This window comes from Hesperophylax consimilis, chromosome 22 (assembly GCF_061612785.1).
Source record: "Hesperophylax consimilis isolate HC1 chromosome 22, BYU_Hcon_1.0, whole genome shotgun sequence".
Taxonomy (NCBI): domain Eukaryota; kingdom Metazoa; phylum Arthropoda; class Insecta; order Trichoptera; family Limnephilidae; genus Hesperophylax; species Hesperophylax consimilis.
Genome location: NC_142857.1, coordinates 6,836,848 through 6,856,626, shown reverse-complemented (window position 1 = coordinate 6,856,626; position 19,779 = coordinate 6,836,848). Strand labels below are relative to the sequence as shown.

Below are 19,779 nucleotides of genomic sequence, written 5' to 3'. Positions count from 1 at the left end.
TCAAATTAGGAAAGTAATGAAAGAGTCAAGGTCGGAGAGCGGGGGGAAGTAGATGATTTCGAATTTCGCCGAGTAGCGCGTCGTCGCCTCGACGAGCGATTAGTTATCTAGGGTTAAAACAAAAAAGCCATAATGATAATTATTCTGAAAGTCCCTGTAAGAACTAGCACTGACAAAATCTTCAACAATCTTGTAAATTAAACAACTATATTCTAAAACAATACTAATTTATATTCATAAATACAAAACACAAGAAATAACAACTATCACTTTTTTTACATTAACTCACACATGCCTATATCAACATTTAGGATGCTGTGTGGAGAGTCTTTTTCAAGGATATGGAGAAGAGAAAGTACTATGAAGGTAAAAGGTATGAGGGTTGGTTAGGAATCTAGGGATCAGTATGTCCAAGAGTGAAGAACATATTAACATATCTCAGTATATCAGAAACACTAGACCTAAGGGTCAAAAACATATCCAACAAACAACTACAAATACTACACTTGGGCAAAAAACCTTTCTACACGGAGAAAATAAGTAGTGCCAATTTATTAAAAATCTCTTCAAATTATTGGTAATCCTCAAATAATCGCATGCCGTTCCCTGATAAACTTTTAGTAAATTCGTAATATATCAGAACACGTGTTTATGAACCTGCATTTTCCTTGATAATATACAGTGACAAATTGCAAAAACACTAGAATTTTTATGTACACGTGTTCCTACATCGTGATATACATTCGCATTTTACTAAAAGTTTATTGGGAAGCCTGTCAATTTATTTCCTTCATAACCGGATTACAAATAATTTTAAAAGATTCTTAATAAATTAGCAATATTAAATTATCGTATTTTTTCTCTGTGAACTATGGTACTAAGCTCTATATCGAAATTCCACTCTCATTAAAAAAATAACAATTTTTTAGCTGCATACAAAACATAGGGAGATCAGAAATAGAAAATAAACAGACAAAAAAAAACAGGCAATCAAGTTTTAAAAATAATTCACCAAAATTTGGTAATTAAACATAACTTGATTGACTGCCGTAATATAGTACCATACTATGAATACGAACCAAATTCATTTTTAGAAAACGAATTTTATAAAATATATTATGATAAAACTATACTAACAGACCGATGGATTAGTCATAATAGACCCGATATAGTTTTACATGCCAAATTAAAAAAATAACTTATATCATTGATGTCGCTATTCCAAATTCCTGTAACATTAAAAAATCTGTTAATGAAAAAATTAGAAAATACACAGATTTAGGAAACGAAATAAAAAGAATTTGGCATTCTCAGACTATAAAAATATTACCATTCGTTATTTCGGCTACTGGCATTATACCTAGCTCTCTCATTAAAAATTTAGGCGTATTAGATCTATCAAAAAATTTATATATAAAGATGCAAAAGTCGGTCATTTTGAATACATGTAGGATAACGAAAGATTTTTTAAATATTTATGTTGAGGGATCAGTAGGATTTATAGGCCCTGTTAGAAGTACTACCGAGCCGAACCCTCTGATATGAAAATATCTGGAGACGGTGAATTTTTTTTCCCATTTGATCTCTGGTGAGTTGACGTGTTGTTGTTCTTGTATTGTTTTGTATGTATTTTGCTTATATAATGCACTTACATAATGTTGATTGACTAGATGATCATTTGTGGAAAAGTGAGTGGAAGGGTTAAGTTTTTCCTTTGGGGAAGATTTAACCCGGACAACTAAATCGGAAGTTTATAAATAATATTCAGAAAAAACCACTTTTTTTATGATTTTTTTTATTATAATTATTATATAAGTACATTTTTGTTTATTTGTTACAATATATGATCAAATATTTCAAGAATCCTCTTCCATAGAAGCATTAGCTTGTGGCTGGAAGAGGAGTGTACATTGTTTTATTACAATAAGTAAGTAATTAAAAATAAAATGATTAAACTTATTTGAAGTGAGTTATTCTTAAGATGAATTCAGTTGGAAACATTTTTATTTTTTGTAAGTTTGTCTTTAAAATATACTCTATCCTATATCCACTACATAATGTATGTATAATTACTGCAAACTGTTCGTACTACTAATATTTTAATAATATGTAAGTTAAATCCTCAGCACGATAGATCTCAGTGAGGATATCATAATCTCTATTTGTTACAAAAATAGAAAATAATAAAACATGTTAATGACTTATTTGGCAGATGGCTCCCAAACCCCAGGAGATAAATGCTGACCCCAAGGAGGAGGGACCGTCAGGACATCGCCTGTCCCACCCTCCAGCCGGAGAAGAAGTCTGCATCTCAGGGGCCGCTGGATTTTTCCCCGACTCGGACAACATTATCGAGCTGAGGGATAACCTCTTCGGCAAGGTAAGAGGGTATTTATAATTCCATCAGTCTTATATGGCAATTCAATGATGATTTCAATTAGAATTTTCAAAACCGCCAAGATCTAGACAAACCTCACCCCATGAACCTGGGCACTCCTGCTAAACCACCGCCCAAATTTTAAACTTGGGTCTCATGAACTGGTAATCTTAGTCATAAAAATTTTGCAATAATGCATAAATGAACAATCTTTCAAATATATAGGTACATCATTTAGGAGGGAGAGTTCCAACGGATCTCATCCGTAGTTTACGGCGACATTCAGTAAAGCATTGATTTTATTGTGCTGCAATGTTTCATGTTTCCAGGTAGATATGATTTCTGACGATGACAGACGCTGGAAACTGGCCCATCCCGAGATCCCCCAAAGGACCGGCAAGATCGTCCACGTCAACAGGTTCGACGCTTCCTTCTTCGGTGTCCACTTCAAACAGGCGCATACTCTCGACCCCATGTGCCGGATGCTTCTGGAGAAGACGTACGAAGCTGTCATTGATGCTGGTAATACAAATGTATTCCTTTCCTCTTTTTGGACAAAGGTTCTCATATCAACTGTGTCTTATCAACAGGCACTTTTCTATAGGTTTTTTATAGTTAACACATTGACAGATATTCTTTGGTTATTAATGTGATGGTATCAAAATGTGATGGAATAAAACCTGTTGTGTGCCGCAGGGCTCCATTCTGGGGGCACTATTATTCCTGATTTACATAAATAAACTTCATCGCTACGTAGGTGTTAAAGTAAAACGTTTTAACAATAGAAATAATGCAAATAATTAGATATATTGCTACCTATGTGCTACAACTCGCGAGAAATATTCACTAATTATTCTGATGTAGTTACTGAATGCAGATTTCAAGATTTTATTCAATGAAACGTTATATTTCGTCGGAAGGCAAAATAAACCTCTGACTCTTCTTCATATGAAGTCTAAAATAAACAACATCCACACTTTAACCAATTTACGCGTTTTCAGGTGTAAATCCAAAGCAGTTGAAAAACACAAAAACTGGAGTCTTCATTGGAGCATGCTTCTCTGAATCTGAGAAGACTTGGTTCTACGAAAAAATGCAGGTCAATGGCTTTGGAATCACAGGGTTCGTAACAAAATACTTTTCGATGATTTTAAATCGATTCATGTGATGTGAAATGTTATTAAAATAATATAATCTTTTCAGATGCTCTCGAGCTATGTTAGCCAATCGCATTTCGTACTGGCTAGGGACCAACGGACCTTCATACACGGTGGACAGCGCTTGCTCCAGCTCCCTATATGCTCTTGAACACGCTTACAGAGCCATCCGAGATGGTCATTGCGAAGCTGCTATCGTAGGAGGCTCCAACCTCTGCCTTCATCCATACGTGTCTTTGCAATTCTCCAGGTGATAAGATTTTAACATTATTTCTTTGGAAGCGGTCTGCTTAGCTTCAGCATTCAAACCTTGGCATCTCTAACTCAGACCCTACAATAAGATTCACGGGAATTATAATTGAGATGTCTTCTCTTTCCACAGCCTCCCGCCCATCGGTGCGAAATTTTATGGATAAGTAATAGATTTTGTCATCATTTCATTCTTATATCTATACTCTCTCAATAACTGCGTATGTTTTTGATGTGACAATGTTATATCAATAGCTCTCTTTAGTGTTTAAAGTTAATATGCAATTAAGTAACACCTTACTCGTTTGTTATTTACTAATACTAACATCTTACCGCCACCGTCATTTCACTGTGATCTCAATCTCAACAAGCACTCAACATGCCATAAACAAGCGACATTTTAGACTAGTAACGCTAGAAAATTGGTGAAAATTATACAAACCATTAAATTTTTCCCTGTATAGATTGGGAGTGCTGTCACCCGAAGGCCGTTGCCGCAGCTTCGATAAAAACGCCAACGGCTATGCGCGCGCGGAGGCTATCGCTGTCATCTACCTGCAGAAGGCTAAGGATGCCAGGAGGGTGTACGCGCAGGTACTGCACGCCAAAACCAACTGCGATGGTTACAAGGAGCAGGGCATCACCTACCCCGGCGGCAAGGCGCAAAAGATGCTGTTGAAGGAGTTTTACGAGGAATGCGGGATCAAGCCCACTGAACTGGAATTTATCGAGGCTCATGGAACAGGTAAATTGAATACTGATTTACGCTCTCATAAGATAGATATGAAACTTGCACTAATTCTGGTTTCGGAACAACCGATCCTCCATAAGGGTGAAATAACTTCCATAGAACCTTCACAGAACTTTAAAATCAACTTTTAAATTTGATGAACTGTTCAAATTCTGTGAAACAACCCGTCCTAATACATCTACTTTCAATTTTCTACATAGTTATGCCATCTCTTGGACCGGCTAGTAGCCAAGTTAAAACAAACTTTTTTTTTGGTTTGATTGAGGATTGAACCTCCCTCCCCAGGAACTGACTCTTAAACTGCTGTGAACTTTTAAAACTTTTTTTTAATTGGTTTGACTAAGGATTTATTTCTAGGGTCTAGAGTCAAGGCCGCTAACCCCTAAGCTGAATCCTAATTGCATTGAACGGACATTTATTTCGGATAGTAACTCCTACTTTTTAAAATATAATGTCATCCGTTTTTAAGAAAAATGCGTGTGTTTAATTTGATAGAATGCATTGTCAGAGACAACGCGACTATCTGCCGATTTTCGGCTAGATCAGATTTCGAGAAGTGGGTTAATTTCCACTTCCAAGATACCATTTCATTCGTCCATTAATTCATGGAATCAAGAAAACAAAATCTAAATTCAAATAAATGTATTTAAAAGTAACAAAACATTCATGTGGAAATATTTCAGGCACGCGAGTGGGAGATCCTGAAGAACTTGACGCACTGGATGAGATCTTCTGTACCGGTAGGAGTGAACCTCTTCTTATCGGAACCGTGAAGTCCAACTTGGGGCACAGCGAGCCCGCCTCAGGTCTGTGCTCCATTGCAAAGGTAAGTTTAATGAAGCGAGGAAAGAAAGGAGAGGAAGATATAGGAAGAAAAAGTGTATGAAGGGTGGGTAGATGTGTCCAAGAGTGACAGACGTATGGGCCCATCTCTCCCTTTGCGACGCAAGACGATGGGTAAAGAGTCCGGCTGGAGAGTTCAATAGATCTACCTCGACCAGTCTCTCTCGAACCGGCCCGTCACACACTATGTGGGCAAACGCATCCGTCGCCAAGACCTAGAAAAAAACCTCACCCTCTTGAACCTGGGCACCCCTGCTAAGTCACCGAACGTAGCGAACCACTCGATATGACCTATGGCAGGGGTATTGGTTACTCCCAAATTGACACATTATATTCCGTTACAGTAGTCTAGATGTACCCAAGGATCGACTAGTAATCTGAAATAGCCAAAAATCAGTTTATAAAAATGTAAGCCGTTATGTGAAAAGTCGAAAAAAGTACGAACTTTACGTCATAATATATATGGAAATTCTACATTGTGTTGTGTTGTTTAAATACGGATTATGTATACATTTGCGAACCGAAACGTGAACCGTACCACGAATTACGTGAAAGGAACGAATCAACTGCAAGCGGCGTTTCGTGCCATTTGCAGTTGCTTCGCCTCTTTCCCATAAGTGGAAGTTCAGTTCGACAGTTTGGCTCGCAGATGTATACGTAGTTTATGGGTTGTTTCACAGAATTTGAACAATTCATAAAATTTCAACGTTAATTTTCGGGTTTTGTGAAAGTCCTATTCAAGTTCTATTATTATATTTTATAGTCTAGTTGCTTGACAGAACTGAAATAATAACAAAAATCTTTCACAGAACTTGAAAATTAACTTTGCAATTTGAAGACGTGTTCAAATTCTCCGAAACAACCCGTTTCTCAAAAAAACTTTTAGTAAAATTTTCTAATCTTAGTGGAAAGATCCTCGTGAATGACATGATTCAACAATTATAACCTGTGTTCTTGTCAGATGTGCATCGCGTACGACACCGGCTACCTGCCGCCCAATCTGAACTACGAGAGCCCACGCGAGGGAGTTGCTGGACTGGCCGAGGGTCGCATGACGGTGGTCACCGAGAAGACTCCTTGGAACAGGGGTATGTCGGGCGTCAACAGTTTCGGCTTCGGAGGGGCCAACGCTCACATTCTGCTCAAGAACTTCGCCAAAGCTAAGGTATTCGTATATTTGATCATTCTAAAGCCTTCCGTCCTGTAGCTTTTATTCAATAGATAATTTGCTTTTTGCATCGGAATTCGACAAGTTTATGGCATTCTAAAGTTCATGAGAAATGACACCATAATCGGGACTTGTTTAAAAGCCTGAAGGGTTAAAGTTATTAGTATATTGGGTAATATCAACCCTCTATTCCGTCGAATCAATGTTTTATTTCAATCCAGGTTAACCAAGGCCAGGCTACCGACAGCCTCCCACGCCTGGTGTGCGTGTCGGGAAGGACAGAACCCGCCGTGAACAAGATCCTGGATGACATGGACTCCAGAAAACCGGACGTAGAGCAGATCGGCCTAGTGCACGCTATCCACGAGGACGAGATCTCTGGACACGTCTTCCGAGGATACACCCTTCTCAGTAAGTTAAAAATTACTAATAATTCATCTGATACTTGTGTTGACTCGACCTCCTAATTGTCCTAACTCGCTTGAATGAGGTTTTTATACCTCCTTCTCTCCAGCGTTCAGTTTCGCTTTTGCAAAACGATATCGTGCTGGGCCTAGCTAACTCTGAATATTCCCCGCCCCTGTGGTATCGCACACAGTAAGATAAGGCCTACGCTTTGGGGTTGATCTACAATAAATCCCTTAACTTCACGTTGTGTGATTTGTTAATTCGAAGCCCCCCCCGCTATGGGGTGGTAGGTATTTAATGTCTCCTTTCTGTGGTAACTCCCGGTTCTTTTTAGCCAAAGCGTGGGGAAAACGTCCATCGACCATCAGCGAGTTCTACAAGGAACGAGTACGTGTCTCACCTAACTTTCGAATACTGGACCCTATTACTAATCGACCTAACAGCTTCTATCATATCTCTACAATTTCCTTGTATCCCCGCCCTTACCTAATGTCCCCGTGTTTATAAATTCTAGATTGTGACATAGAACCGTACCCCCCCCCCCCCTCTTGTGTACGGGCTATTAAACCCTTCGTTGAATAGTGTGTTGTTTCCGCATAAGTACTGGGACTCTCTCGTCGACCTCTGTAACGATGTACTGAAACTAGATAAATGGATTTAGCTGTGGTTAGTAAACTTTGGGTGTTGCGGATGGAAGTGGAAACGAGAGAAAAGGAGATGGGAACGGATTGAATGACGAGAAAAAGGGTTTTTTTTGCAAACTGGGTCGGCACCTCACTGCCCCAAATGAAATGGTCGCTATTCTTCCAAATGCAAAACCCCAAGAACCAATACGTGTCTGGCTTTCCCCGAGGTCTGGTCTAACTTCTTCTTATAGTCGCCTTGACACCTCCGGACCGCTCACGTCAGAGGGAGAGATAATGCACCTGTTGGAATATCCCAAATCACCCCGCCCCGCTTCCTCCAACGGACTACTTTACTGACTGTAAAAGGGGAATTTTTCATTGCGTCCCTTGTCATGATGCTAAACGCGTGCATGTTTCAAATAGGTTTGTTCTGGTGAGGCTTTCAACGTCCACTAGCCGCCAGGCCTACTATCCACCTCACGAAGGTTGCTGCAAAGGATCTCGAGGGTTTTCCAGTCGAGTTGCATCAACCTCCGGGTAAACCCCGCTTTAGTATGTGTTCGTCCTCCGATTTTGAACCCTCGTTCATCACGCCGACGTCCCCTCCACGCGATTTTGAAAGACTTGGAGCCCGTTCAATTAAACGCCTTCGCAGCGAACCAAGGCCCAAACATTCCAACTTGACATTAATTTTCATACTGCCTCTCGTGTCCTCTCATCCGACCCGGTTCCGCGAAAAGGGATGACCTTCCGAACTCTTCGTGATTCTCCATACAACGTTGACGCCCCGAAATCGCGTGATGAGGAAAGTAGAAAATCTTCTGAGCCGAGGAAGTTGTGTGCTTTCCCAAGACAGCTTACGGACAACATACTCCAACGGTGAGTTCTAAGCCGAGGCCAAAGGTATTTAGGAATTTGTTAGTGAACATATAAGGTTATACAAATATTATTAATTTTATTTTTTTATTTGTTTTGAGCATGAGTTGGTTGCAGCTTGTCGCTTCCATGTTGATTTGAGGTGCCTCTGCGCGGCCGCCAACTCGGTAGAGTGTACGACTTTTGTCGTCAGGCACGGACGTCGAGTGATTTATGGGGTCCCTTTTCTTCCTTTTGGGTCGTGTGTCGCCACTAACTGCTTACAAACAAGTAGGTCATTGGCCTCGTGCTAAACACAGCTGTTAGAAGCAAGCAAACAGTTCTAAATGTGATACTATTTTATCAGTTGCAGCCCCATCTTCGTCGCAATTTTAACGTTCTGGAAATATATATTCATGCAAGTTCACTCACCCAAAATCGTAATATTACCAGTCCAGTCGGGATATCGACGACATGTACATTAATCCGCGTCCAGGAACTGTAGGTATGAGTAGAAGCCCCTAAGCCGTTAAAGGTTCGTATTAAATTCGAAATCGATTCTCTATGTCACCCGTCTACTCGCCAGTAGAAACTATAACCATATTGTATCTAATTTTTCTAGCTAAAATTTCTACTTTCATACGCCGCCCCGTAGATAGCACATAAATTACCGGATACTAGAATTCGGAATGTTTAAGCGGATCATTTCTTTCAATAGAAGATCTCTTCCTCCCTAACCGTAAATTGATAGTTGACATGCATCGGTATCTGTTGGCCTCCACTGTACCTAATCTAGATATCTCCCCCTAACGACTATTTTAGAGCATCTAAGTAAGCATCTGCCGAGATCTACCCAAACTCCCTCCCTCTCCCTAGAACCTTTCATATATTATCTGCCACGTTCACTTCGATTTTTTCACTCAATTCTTATATCGTGTAGACCGTTAAAATCCTTCCCGTGTTCGCAAGGAAAACACTGTCTATACCCCCAATTCAAATGAGCAATTTACTCTACGTTTTATATATTGGAAATGAATTATTATTAATTTTGACCAGAAGGTCCACATGTGATTTACGAATGATGTATTTAGCTCTTATTAAATTCTACTCTCCGAGTAAATTCATTCGCCGCGTTTCTACACGATTTTTATTATTATTTCTTTTTGATCAATGTACGCTGTCTCTTCAATTTCACAATAAATTTTAGAACTTTGTCTTAGCCGTTTTCGTCAGGTCATTTGATAATTATTATGGTTCTCTATTTTTTTTCTCCTCTAATGGCACACGCGTTATTATTAAACATTACTGCAGTTGAGTTTCATCGTTCTATAATAGTCCAAACCAAGAGACTCCAACCCGTGAATTTGGTATTGTCTAATTATGAGTCACCCCTTTTCCTTTGGTTGAATCTAATTAAATTTTAAGACACTCCAATTATTTCAATTAATATTAAAAGCACTCTAACTTCATGAAAATACCTTGATTTTCTAAACTCACAACTTCACTACATTTAAAACTCTATAAGTTTAGTTTAAAATGGCACACCAAAACTGTCGCGACGCCAAAGATCTCGAAGACCGACTCCAACCAAGTTAGAACGAAAAGGCCCCGATTTTCTCCAAACAACGCTATTTAATAATGTTTTTTCGAATAAATCGACTTAAAATTTGTGCGACTTTCGCCTTTATGAATTCGAGGTTTCACTCCCCCTTAAGTTTAGAATTGCATCATCCCGTTTCAGATTTTTTTTTGTTCTCGCCTTCCGAGTTGAGGTAAACACCTACCCTCTGCCGAGACGGGTACAGGCGTGTACTCGGTGACCTGACTTCCGGGCGCCCTCCCGTAAATGATTTTCGGCGATGTAGATTATTGCGCAAAATTATTTGATTATTTTTTTTTCGTACACGTGTTGTGTCCGTAATATTGGTTGATTTCCGGCCTATAGACTAGGTGTAGCTCATTTCTATATCGTTGTTTTCGAAATCTTTCCGAGAAATTCGCTATTGATATCGATAATATAATCGATAAATTATCCCAACTAACGGAAGCTTTTCACCTATTATGTCCAGCGCTTGCGCAATCCAGTATCCTTCCTTGTGTGCTGCCTTCTAGCATTTGATTGGTGTCTACACGATCCGTGGGTGATCCCAGGACACATATACCTTCCTCTCGGTGATGACATACGTAGGCATTCGTTCCAAAATTTGATTCGACACGTTTTTTGTAATTTCGCCTACCTTTTTTGACTCTTTTCGTGATATCCGCCGCATATCTTCTGGTAATTTTTCGTAACCCATCGCTGTCCACTACCCGAGTCGGTGACACCTCTTCCATCATAAGCTAAACTACCTTTCGGGTTTCTTTTCGATTCCTGGTCCTTTCTTTTCGGTGATCTACGCCCAGTACATCCCTGTTTTTACAGTTTTTTTGCGTCTAGTTTTAGCCCAACCCATATACTCTTTTCTCGCTTCATCCAGGAATTTCAATATATTATCCTCGTAACTTTGTTTACGCGCAAAAAAAGGTCGTAAAATTTTGATCGTTAATCAAAGACTTCGTGACCCATTAACTTTTATGTCTTTTCTTAATTACCCAACTTGCATCTCCCCCGTGTTAATATAATTAGGCAATTTCGGCCAAACATCCCATCTTAAGTTAAAATTCGTGTCCATTGTCAACACTTGAAATAGCACTCAGAACTTCAGCTATCGTAAACAATTCTCTCTATGAGGATCACCTCGTAATATGTCTTCTGGACCAAAACATTCTAAAAAACCATCTTCTTTCGCCAAACCGTCACCCCCTTTTTTCGTTATCGATGGTTGGGTATCGCTACGTTTCTGCCTTAGAATGCAAATTTATCGTCGAATTCCAAGTGCCTTTACACGCATCGTGAGACCGGATCCCAAGGTTAGCTCAACAGTAAATCAACCTAGAGTGTTTCGCGTCTTTAGACCGCCCCTAGTCTCCGTGATTGGCGAAAAATTATTTAATTGATTTTGGGAATGATCTGATTCGTTGAGCTCCATCACGCCTCTTTTCAATTATTACGTGGTTAACACCTATTACCGACGTAGGTTTCTATAATAAAGCTTCTAGTATGTCCCAAAGATGTCCATAGTCTGTTCGTTCCTCCCTATTCTCTGAACGTATTTTAATTTATGAAAAAAAAAAATTCTTTACGTTCCTTTACCCCAAACAGGTCCATTACATACTTCTTCATCAGCTTTCTGGTTTCCAGCCTTGGAGATATGCCTCTCTTAAATGTCTACGATTCTGCCAATTCTTGATGAACCCACCCGATGCCGGCAGTTTTGTAAGTTTATCAGCCCATTTCTTCCGGTGATATTTGAATTCCAAAGCAAGTGGAATAGTTTCTATCGAGAGTGTGGAGACTGTTCTTGCTACTAAATCGTTTTTCTTCTGTCATTGCTCACCTCAACACTCTTAATGCGGTGCGCGTAGTTGTATTTGGGCTACAGACGTTGGTACCTTCTTGTAGTAAGCATTATGCCCATCATTTTACAATTAGTGAAATAGACTAACTGACAGTGACAAGCGGCTGTCGAGGCGTTCCTGACACCACTACTTTAACCCTAAGCAGACCATTCTCATCCGGTGATGAGTGATGATTCATTCTGATTGGTTACAGTAATATTTGTTTGTATTTCAGGGCCTCATACTGAAGAAATGAAGGTGGCAAGAGAAACGCAATACTTCCCTGGAGGAAAGAGACCCGTATGGTTCGTCTTCAGCGGAATGGGCTCCCAGTGGGCCGGCATGGGAACCCACCTTATGGCTATTCCCATATTTGCAGGTGCCATTGAAAAGTTAGTATGGATATCTTTCTTTACAATCGTAAAATTTCATCTTAACCAATTACTTTTATCAAATTTACTTTTGTCAAAAAAGTAATGCAAGTTCCGTGTGCAATTGAAAAATTTAAGAGAGAAAAAGATTTGATCGTATCTGGGAATTGAACCCAGGATTTCTTCCTTGCCAGGGAAGTGCTCTGACTATGAAGCTAATTCGACCATATCAATTTACGTAATTTTTAACTGTATCACATTTCGACTGAGATTACCGGCATTATCTTCAATTTATTAACTGCTATATTTGTGTACGGGTATGATTGCAAGATTCTAGCACTTTCCTGACAAGGAAGAACTCATGGGTTTCAATTCCCAGATAAAAACGATATTTTTCTGCCTTTTCGACTGAGATTACCGGCATTATCTTCAATTTATTAACTGCTATATTTGTGTACGGGTATGATTGCAAGATTCTAGCACTTTCCTGACAAGGAAGAACTCATGGGTTTCAATTCCCAGATAAAAACGATTTTTTTCTGCCTTTTCTCTTTGATATTTTACGTTCGAGAGTCGTTAATACTGTTTTCATTGATTGAAAATTACGATGAGTTATGTTTTCCAGGTGCCACCAGGTCTTGAAGCCAAAAGGCTTGGATATTGCGAAGATTATCACATACCCTGACCCAAAGGTATTCGACAACATCCTCCACTCCTTCGTGGGTATCGCCGCGGTCCAGATCGGTCTCTGCGATGTTCTCAAGGCCATCGGCATCGAGCCAGACTATATTATCGGTAAATTACAACCAAATCTCTTATTTTGACGTAGTGAATTTGTGGTCTCCGACAAAAATACTGCTTTTATTCGAATATTTTTGTTTTTTTGTGGGCACCCATTTTAGACATAATATATTTTGTTATTTCATAGGTCATAGTGTAGGAGAATTGGGTTGTGCCTATGCCGATGGATGTTTCACGGCGGAACAGATGATCCTATCGGCCTACTCAAGAGGATTGGCCAGTATAGAGACGCCGTTCATCAAGGGATCCATGGCAGCCGTTGGCTTGGGATACCAACAGGTCAGTACAATAAATAAAATCATCTTTTAACTGAGGAAAGGATTTATAGTGGGGATCCTCTTCCTTTTTAAGACTTCTGTATTAACTCTGCGACACTGATTGCTGACAATTCCGAGGCCCATCTAGCTTTTTTACATTAACTCCACACAGGAGGCCCGGAGGAAAATAATTTCCCTCAAAGCCTATGTAATCTCTGGGGTTCGCTGTGTGGAGGGTTTTTTTGAGGAGAGGAAGTAGCGAACATGGGTCTTGAAGGAAAATCGTTTCACAGCCGAGCTGTTGAACTCAACGAATCGTAGGAGCAACCCGTTCTCATGTAACAAATGTCAACCGTGTATATATTTTTGGCGCGCGTTTGGTGCCAAATGGGTCAGTGACAGTAGTTCCTTGGAGCATTTTCCATTGCAATACCGGTATAACAAGGACAACATACCTACCTGACGCCTGTGCTCTAAAGATTGCAATCCGCTTGTTAACACCTCGTAGAGCGTTCGAAGATGGAATGAAAGGGAGTCAATACGAATATTAGAGGGAGCGCGATAATATTTAAAAAAAATATAACAATTCAGCGAAAATGGAGAAAACATTTAATTAAACATGACTCGTTTGAGATAGAGCAAAAATCTCTCGATGCTTTAGTTGAATTTAAAGATTGTCGATACTTTGAATAACTTGACTCTGGCTTCGATGTAGCTCCCGTGCCTGAGCTGGTCATTTAGAGTTACACTAAACATATCAATATAGTTAGATTATCGAATGGGTTAGATTTATTCCTCTTCATGTGCAATTCCTCCTCTAATGCCCATTCAACCGCAAAAAATATCAAGGTGTGATGTCTTTTTTGTAATAATTATAATAATATTTGGATGATTGATTGATCGCCTTTTTGTGAAAAATCACCGCAAAAGCGCTGTACAAATATATGATACACTTCTACAATGATCTACTAACTAAATAATATATGGAGATAATATACACTTAATTAACAATAACTAATTGTTTATTAGCGAAATTTAGATACAGAATTTAGGACATAATTAGAAAATTAGATATAATTGGACTTTTTCTCAGGAATGGCATATTTTATTTAAGGGTATGACAGCTTAAAAAGGTAAGTTTTTAGTTTAGACCTGAATTCTGCTGGACTTGTTATGGATCTTAGTTCCGGAGGGAGTTTATTCCAAGCCTTCGGCCCAGATGCTCCGAAAACGCGATCACCAATCTTATTATTTGGCTCTCGCTCAGGTTCCATCAGTCTGCCTACAGCTGATGATGTTGCTGATCTAAGAGTTGACTGCCTCAGACCAGTGTTTTCCGGGACGCATAGTTCAGAGTTCAGGTGGGGCCATTTCATTGATGGATTTAAACACCATCCAGCACAATTTGTACTGGATTCTTTCAGGGCACTTGAGCCAGCGGTTAACCTTACGAACCTATTTTATATATTTTGAATTTTGTATTTCGGATAAGTGAGAGCTGTCAAAGATCGAAAGAAGGATAAATTTGAGGGAGGCTTATGTCCAAATCCTGAAGGAGACTTTTGTCCAAAGATGGACACCAAAAGACCTATGTACCTATGGATGAGGTTTCAAAAACTAAATAACATGTTATAATCAATCCAGATGAAAGACGCCTGTCCCCCCGAAATCGAGATCGCCTGCCACAACGGACCAGACTCTTGCACCATCTCCGGGCCTGCCGACAGCATGAAGACTTTCGTGGGCCAGCTGCAGGGACGCGGCGTGTTCGCCAAAGAGGTGCCTTGCTCCAACATCGCATACCACTCCAAATACATTGCAGAGGCCGGTGAGTTCCAAGCAATACCATACTAATTGCGATAGATGTTTTCAAGGTTGAATTCTCATATTTTTGAATCGTTATGATTATTATCTCACCTCATTAGAGAAATGGAGTTGGCAACACTGTATTACAACTACATACATAAGCACATACTTTACCACATACTTTACCACATCGTTTACACATATTTTTATATTTATTTATTTTGTAAGAAACAAACAGCTTTTATATAATATACAATGATAGATATAAATATACAAGTTAACTGAAGTCAAGCCACAGAAGTTTCTTATGTTAAAGTGCATAAAAATGAAGTTTTAGTATCTTAAAATTAATTTGGTGTTAGGAAAGGGAGAGGAAGGGGAAAATAGGAAGAGGATAGGAGATGCTCCCGATACATTCCATACTCTTATATTAATAATCGATCGTACGCATTACTTCATATCGATATTTCTTTAGGTTATTACCAAAAATTTCAATGCTGTAAAATTTTGTATTATATTGTTCACATATACGAGAATGATTCCCTGATGATGGACATGGACATACTGTCCGAAACATTGGCTAAAGAAAGAGGTAGCGCAACACGATAAAACACCTCAAAAATGAATCACTAAATTCCTTACCATTCAAATATTTACGTTAAAGTGTTTGAAAATTTTATTAAACGTTATTCAAGAATGAAATCAGCGGTAAGCACCAGATTTAATTTTTCTAGAATTAGTAACTCACCGAATTAAAAAAATAAAATGGCAGTTACGACCATCTGAGATTTTAGTAATACGTTCATCAGAAATAATTAAAATCAACCTTTCCGGAAAAATCAATTTTCTGGGCCAGCTAGGACAAAGTCGACTGTAGATCCATCCAATACGCCGTTCCGCGCACCGAATATTTTTGTACACGCTTTATGTCTTGCGTCGTTAAGATTTCCACATTATTTTTGATTGTTTTCTAGAGCAAATTCAATCGTAGGTCCGTCCAATACACCGGTGCCGCACGTCGCATATATTCGTACACGACTTCTTTACTTACGTAGTTGAGATTCCGACTTTTTTTAGTGTATTGTGTATTCATTGGTGAAAAACCCGCAGTAGTGGATTTTAACGCTTCGGGTTTTAAAATATTTTTACCAACAATTACCAAAATTTTAAATGTGAAAATACTAAAAAATGTATATTATGCTCTTGTCCACTCCCTGCTTATTTACGGAATCATAGGTTGGGGAGGATCTTATAAAAACAACCTAAACTCAGTAAAAGTCTCGCAAAAAAATATTATAAAGGTAATACTTAAAAAAAACTCTACTTTCCCAACAAAATTGCTTTTTAAATTGTTTCCAGTACCAAATATTGATGATATATTTAAGCAAACTTCAATTATAAAAATGTGTAAAGAAAAAAATAACACAGAATATCAAGAATTTTACAAACTGATGAGAAATGGAAATCAATTTATTACGCCAATCTTTAAAACAACTCAAATGCAAAACCATTATATTTACCAAGCCATAAAAAACTACAATAATCTCCCTTCCGAATTGCGCTGTATTACGAACCAACAAGAACAAATAAATAAAATCAACCTTTTTTTCCAAAAAAACTTATATTAAAAAAATATATATATATACATATATATATATATTATATTTATATTTTACACATAACATAATATTATAACATTGAATCTACGTAAGAATCGTGGCTCCCTTATCAGGCACAAAAGCTCCTCTTTTCTGATAAGGTATACATGACCAATTATGAACCTAAATATCATATTTTGCAAAATATGTATGTATTAATGTAACTATATTAAAATAATTTTTTTTTAAAAGTCCCAACGACATGGTGAATTTTTTTGGAATTTCAGAATGTTTCCGAGGTATCTAAAAGAAATACTATTTTAAAAATTAGATAAAATATATTTGAAATAAACATTGATATTTCTAAAAAATATTTTTTTATATTAAAAATGAAATGCTAAAAAAAAACTTACCGGAACATTTTGACTCGGACTCTATAAAACACATTCTTTTCGTATAGGTTGTTAGTAAGATTAAATATAAATATCATTTTAACTTTTCAACTGTCAATGACACAAATTGGGAAGAATAATTATTTATCTTTCTAATGACGAACAAATCACATATCTACGCATTATATAAAAAAAGATAAATATTAATTTATGGACGCCCTGGTCAGATCCGTCTTTCAGAAGCTCTAATGGAATATGACGTTTGTGGCTAGTAATGTCCTAACGAGGCCTGAAAGGTTAACTTACTTATTTTTAAAAACTGAGATCTCCATTACCTAATTTTCAACATTATCTATAATGGATGCATTTGTACAAAAAGGTGTGAGATTCTGGCGATTTTTCAACGAGAAATTGTATTAAGAATAACAATTTTGATATGGATGTTACTACGGGTTACCGAGTTTTTGTTTCTAAGTTGTACGTATTAGAGAACTTAAGTTATACCAACATTATATTTTAGTGTCATTCAACTGGACTTGTTATATAATAAAATAACCAAATGGAAGGTAATCGATGGCATGAATTTCTCTTTATAATTAGTTGACCCGGTCAGTCAAGCATTTCCACAGATTCACGGATAAACTTAGTTTAGCCTTTATTACTTTCGTATTAAAACTTTTTTCCAATAATCAGAAAATCTGGAGCACAAATCAGATGTTGTCGGATATTTTCAGACATAGGGAGCGTGCTTATTGGAGGTTTATAAACTTAATTATTAACTTCTAATAATTTGAACGAACTGTGCCTAAACTTAATAGGCTTACGGCTATAATAAGAAAAGTATATTATGCTTTTTTCTTCTACATGAGCCTTCTGGCGTCCTGTCAAAAATGAAAACTAAAATCCCTACATAAACAAGCTCGTTGTATTCTCAAATGACCAGCTCACGGGTGTACATACATTGAGGCCAGATTCAAGTGAAATACATCAACTCCTGACACTGTACACTTGTACACATAACTATGCCATATTATTGTTGAGTTCGGTTGCCAGCTTTGGATCATAAATACCTACGGAAAAGAACCGTTGACTCTATGACGATAAAATGGAAAATTCTCGTATTCCAAATAACGAAAAGATTGCAATCCTTGAAACACAGACAATGTAATGTAATCTCGGGGCGGCCCTGTTCAGGCACAATTGGAGAAGTCTCACTTCCCGTTTCCCTTCTTATTTGTTTCTCACTTAATGGTTTTAGGTTTGTGATGTTTTGGACACTCACATAAAATAAACGAAACGAACGTGCTCAAAAAAAATTTTTGTTTAGACAACGACGGGAGATTTATGGACAGACAGGCCTGGAGTAAACACATTCACACGGGACAGGGCGCAGGGACGGGCAGTCAGGTTTGGAACTTGAGTGCGTTGACAGCTCCATGAAATCGATACAAATGAGAAGTGTTGTGTGAAATTGCAGTGAATTAGTGGATCCAGATGGTGTTAATAGTATTGTGGAATTTTGAACTAAAGTGAAAGATTATTGATCCGGTGCTTGTGTGAAGTGAAAGTGGTTCGACTCAGTGAGAAAACAATTAATAATAATGACAATAATAATAATTGGATAATTTGTAGAGCGCCGTTTTGTAAAAACCCACCTCAGGGGCGCCAGGTGTTGTGCAATCGCGATTGTGTTATAAAGTTGTGTTGATTTAAACGTGATTTCGTATACAGTTCGAACTAGATTGCTTGTCTTAAAAACATGAAAATAATAAAAATATTGATTGCGTTTTAAAATAGAGTGAATGTACTTAAAGGCAGGAAGTGTTTAATCGGGCTAAGTTATTGATTTGGCGAGATGGCATTCTATCCACGGAGACCGAAAACCAGAGAATCAAATAGATTATTAACTGTGGGTTCGAATCCTAACAGATTAGGGAGGTACAATTTTATTTACAGGAATATTTAATTACCCTTTTATAAGCGTAGGGAGGAGGTCGAAAATTAAAGTGATTTAGCTATATAGTGTAACCAGGTAAGTTTCACACGAGGATTTGGAGGTGACTAACAGGGTGAGTTTTTTTATATTATTTATTAAATTTCAGAGGACCCTTTTAATAATAGGATACAACCGAGGTACAGGAACCGAGTTTGCAACGCCTGCAACCCAAATAATCTTCCCATAAGAAGGGATATGCTAGACGCATTGTCAATCAGCTGTGAGCGAGAGACGAGTCAACGACCTTTTCATATATAGGACAAGACGCAGGTACAGTCAGTCAAAGGGGGAAGTTTTGCTAGCGTATGCCGTCCCGAATTGAAAGCGATCGGATGCAACCAGACGGAACAAAATGAAAAATTTTCTTCTGTTATTTGACTTTCTAATTTAATACTTTTCATCTATTATTTGACTTTCTAAGTTACGAATTGGGATGCACAAAAACAAATCTAAAGTCGAAAGAGGGATATGGTAATCTCCGAAATAAAACTACCAACCGAACAACTTTTCTCAACAGGTATCTTTCGAGAGGTAGGCAGCCTCTTTAAATTAAATGCAAAAAAATCAAACCAATTATCCGTTTATACCTTACCTGAGAGGATAGGTATTCAGTAGAAGTTACCCATACCTAATACACGAGGATGCTAGTAACCTCATAAAATAAATACTGGAACCAAATATTAAAA

The 19,779-nt window shown here is 38.1% G+C and overlaps 1 protein-coding gene across 1 annotated transcript in view; it reads left to right on the top strand.

The window, feature by feature from the left end:
- LOC149412775 (fatty acid synthase-like) overlaps window positions 1–19,779 on the top strand; it is a 54,847-nt gene that overhangs the window by 9,287 nt on the left and 25,781 nt on the right. The window contains exons 2-13 of the mRNA XM_089645045.1: window positions 2,213–2,380; window positions 2,707–2,899; window positions 3,379–3,499; window positions 3,581–3,784; window positions 4,248–4,528; window positions 5,218–5,360; window positions 6,339–6,542; window positions 6,767–6,956; window positions 12,108–12,264; window positions 12,869–13,038; window positions 13,172–13,323; window positions 14,946–15,129. Coding sequence (XP_089501171.1) covers window positions 2,213–2,380; window positions 2,707–2,899; window positions 3,379–3,499; window positions 3,581–3,784; window positions 4,248–4,528; window positions 5,218–5,360; window positions 6,339–6,542; window positions 6,767–6,956; window positions 12,108–12,264; window positions 12,869–13,038; window positions 13,172–13,323; window positions 14,946–15,129 — 2,167 coding nt within the window. The remainder of the gene's footprint in view (window positions 1–2,212; window positions 2,381–2,706; window positions 2,900–3,378; window positions 3,500–3,580; window positions 3,785–4,247; window positions 4,529–5,217; window positions 5,361–6,338; window positions 6,543–6,766; window positions 6,957–12,107; window positions 12,265–12,868; window positions 13,039–13,171; window positions 13,324–14,945; window positions 15,130–19,779) is intronic.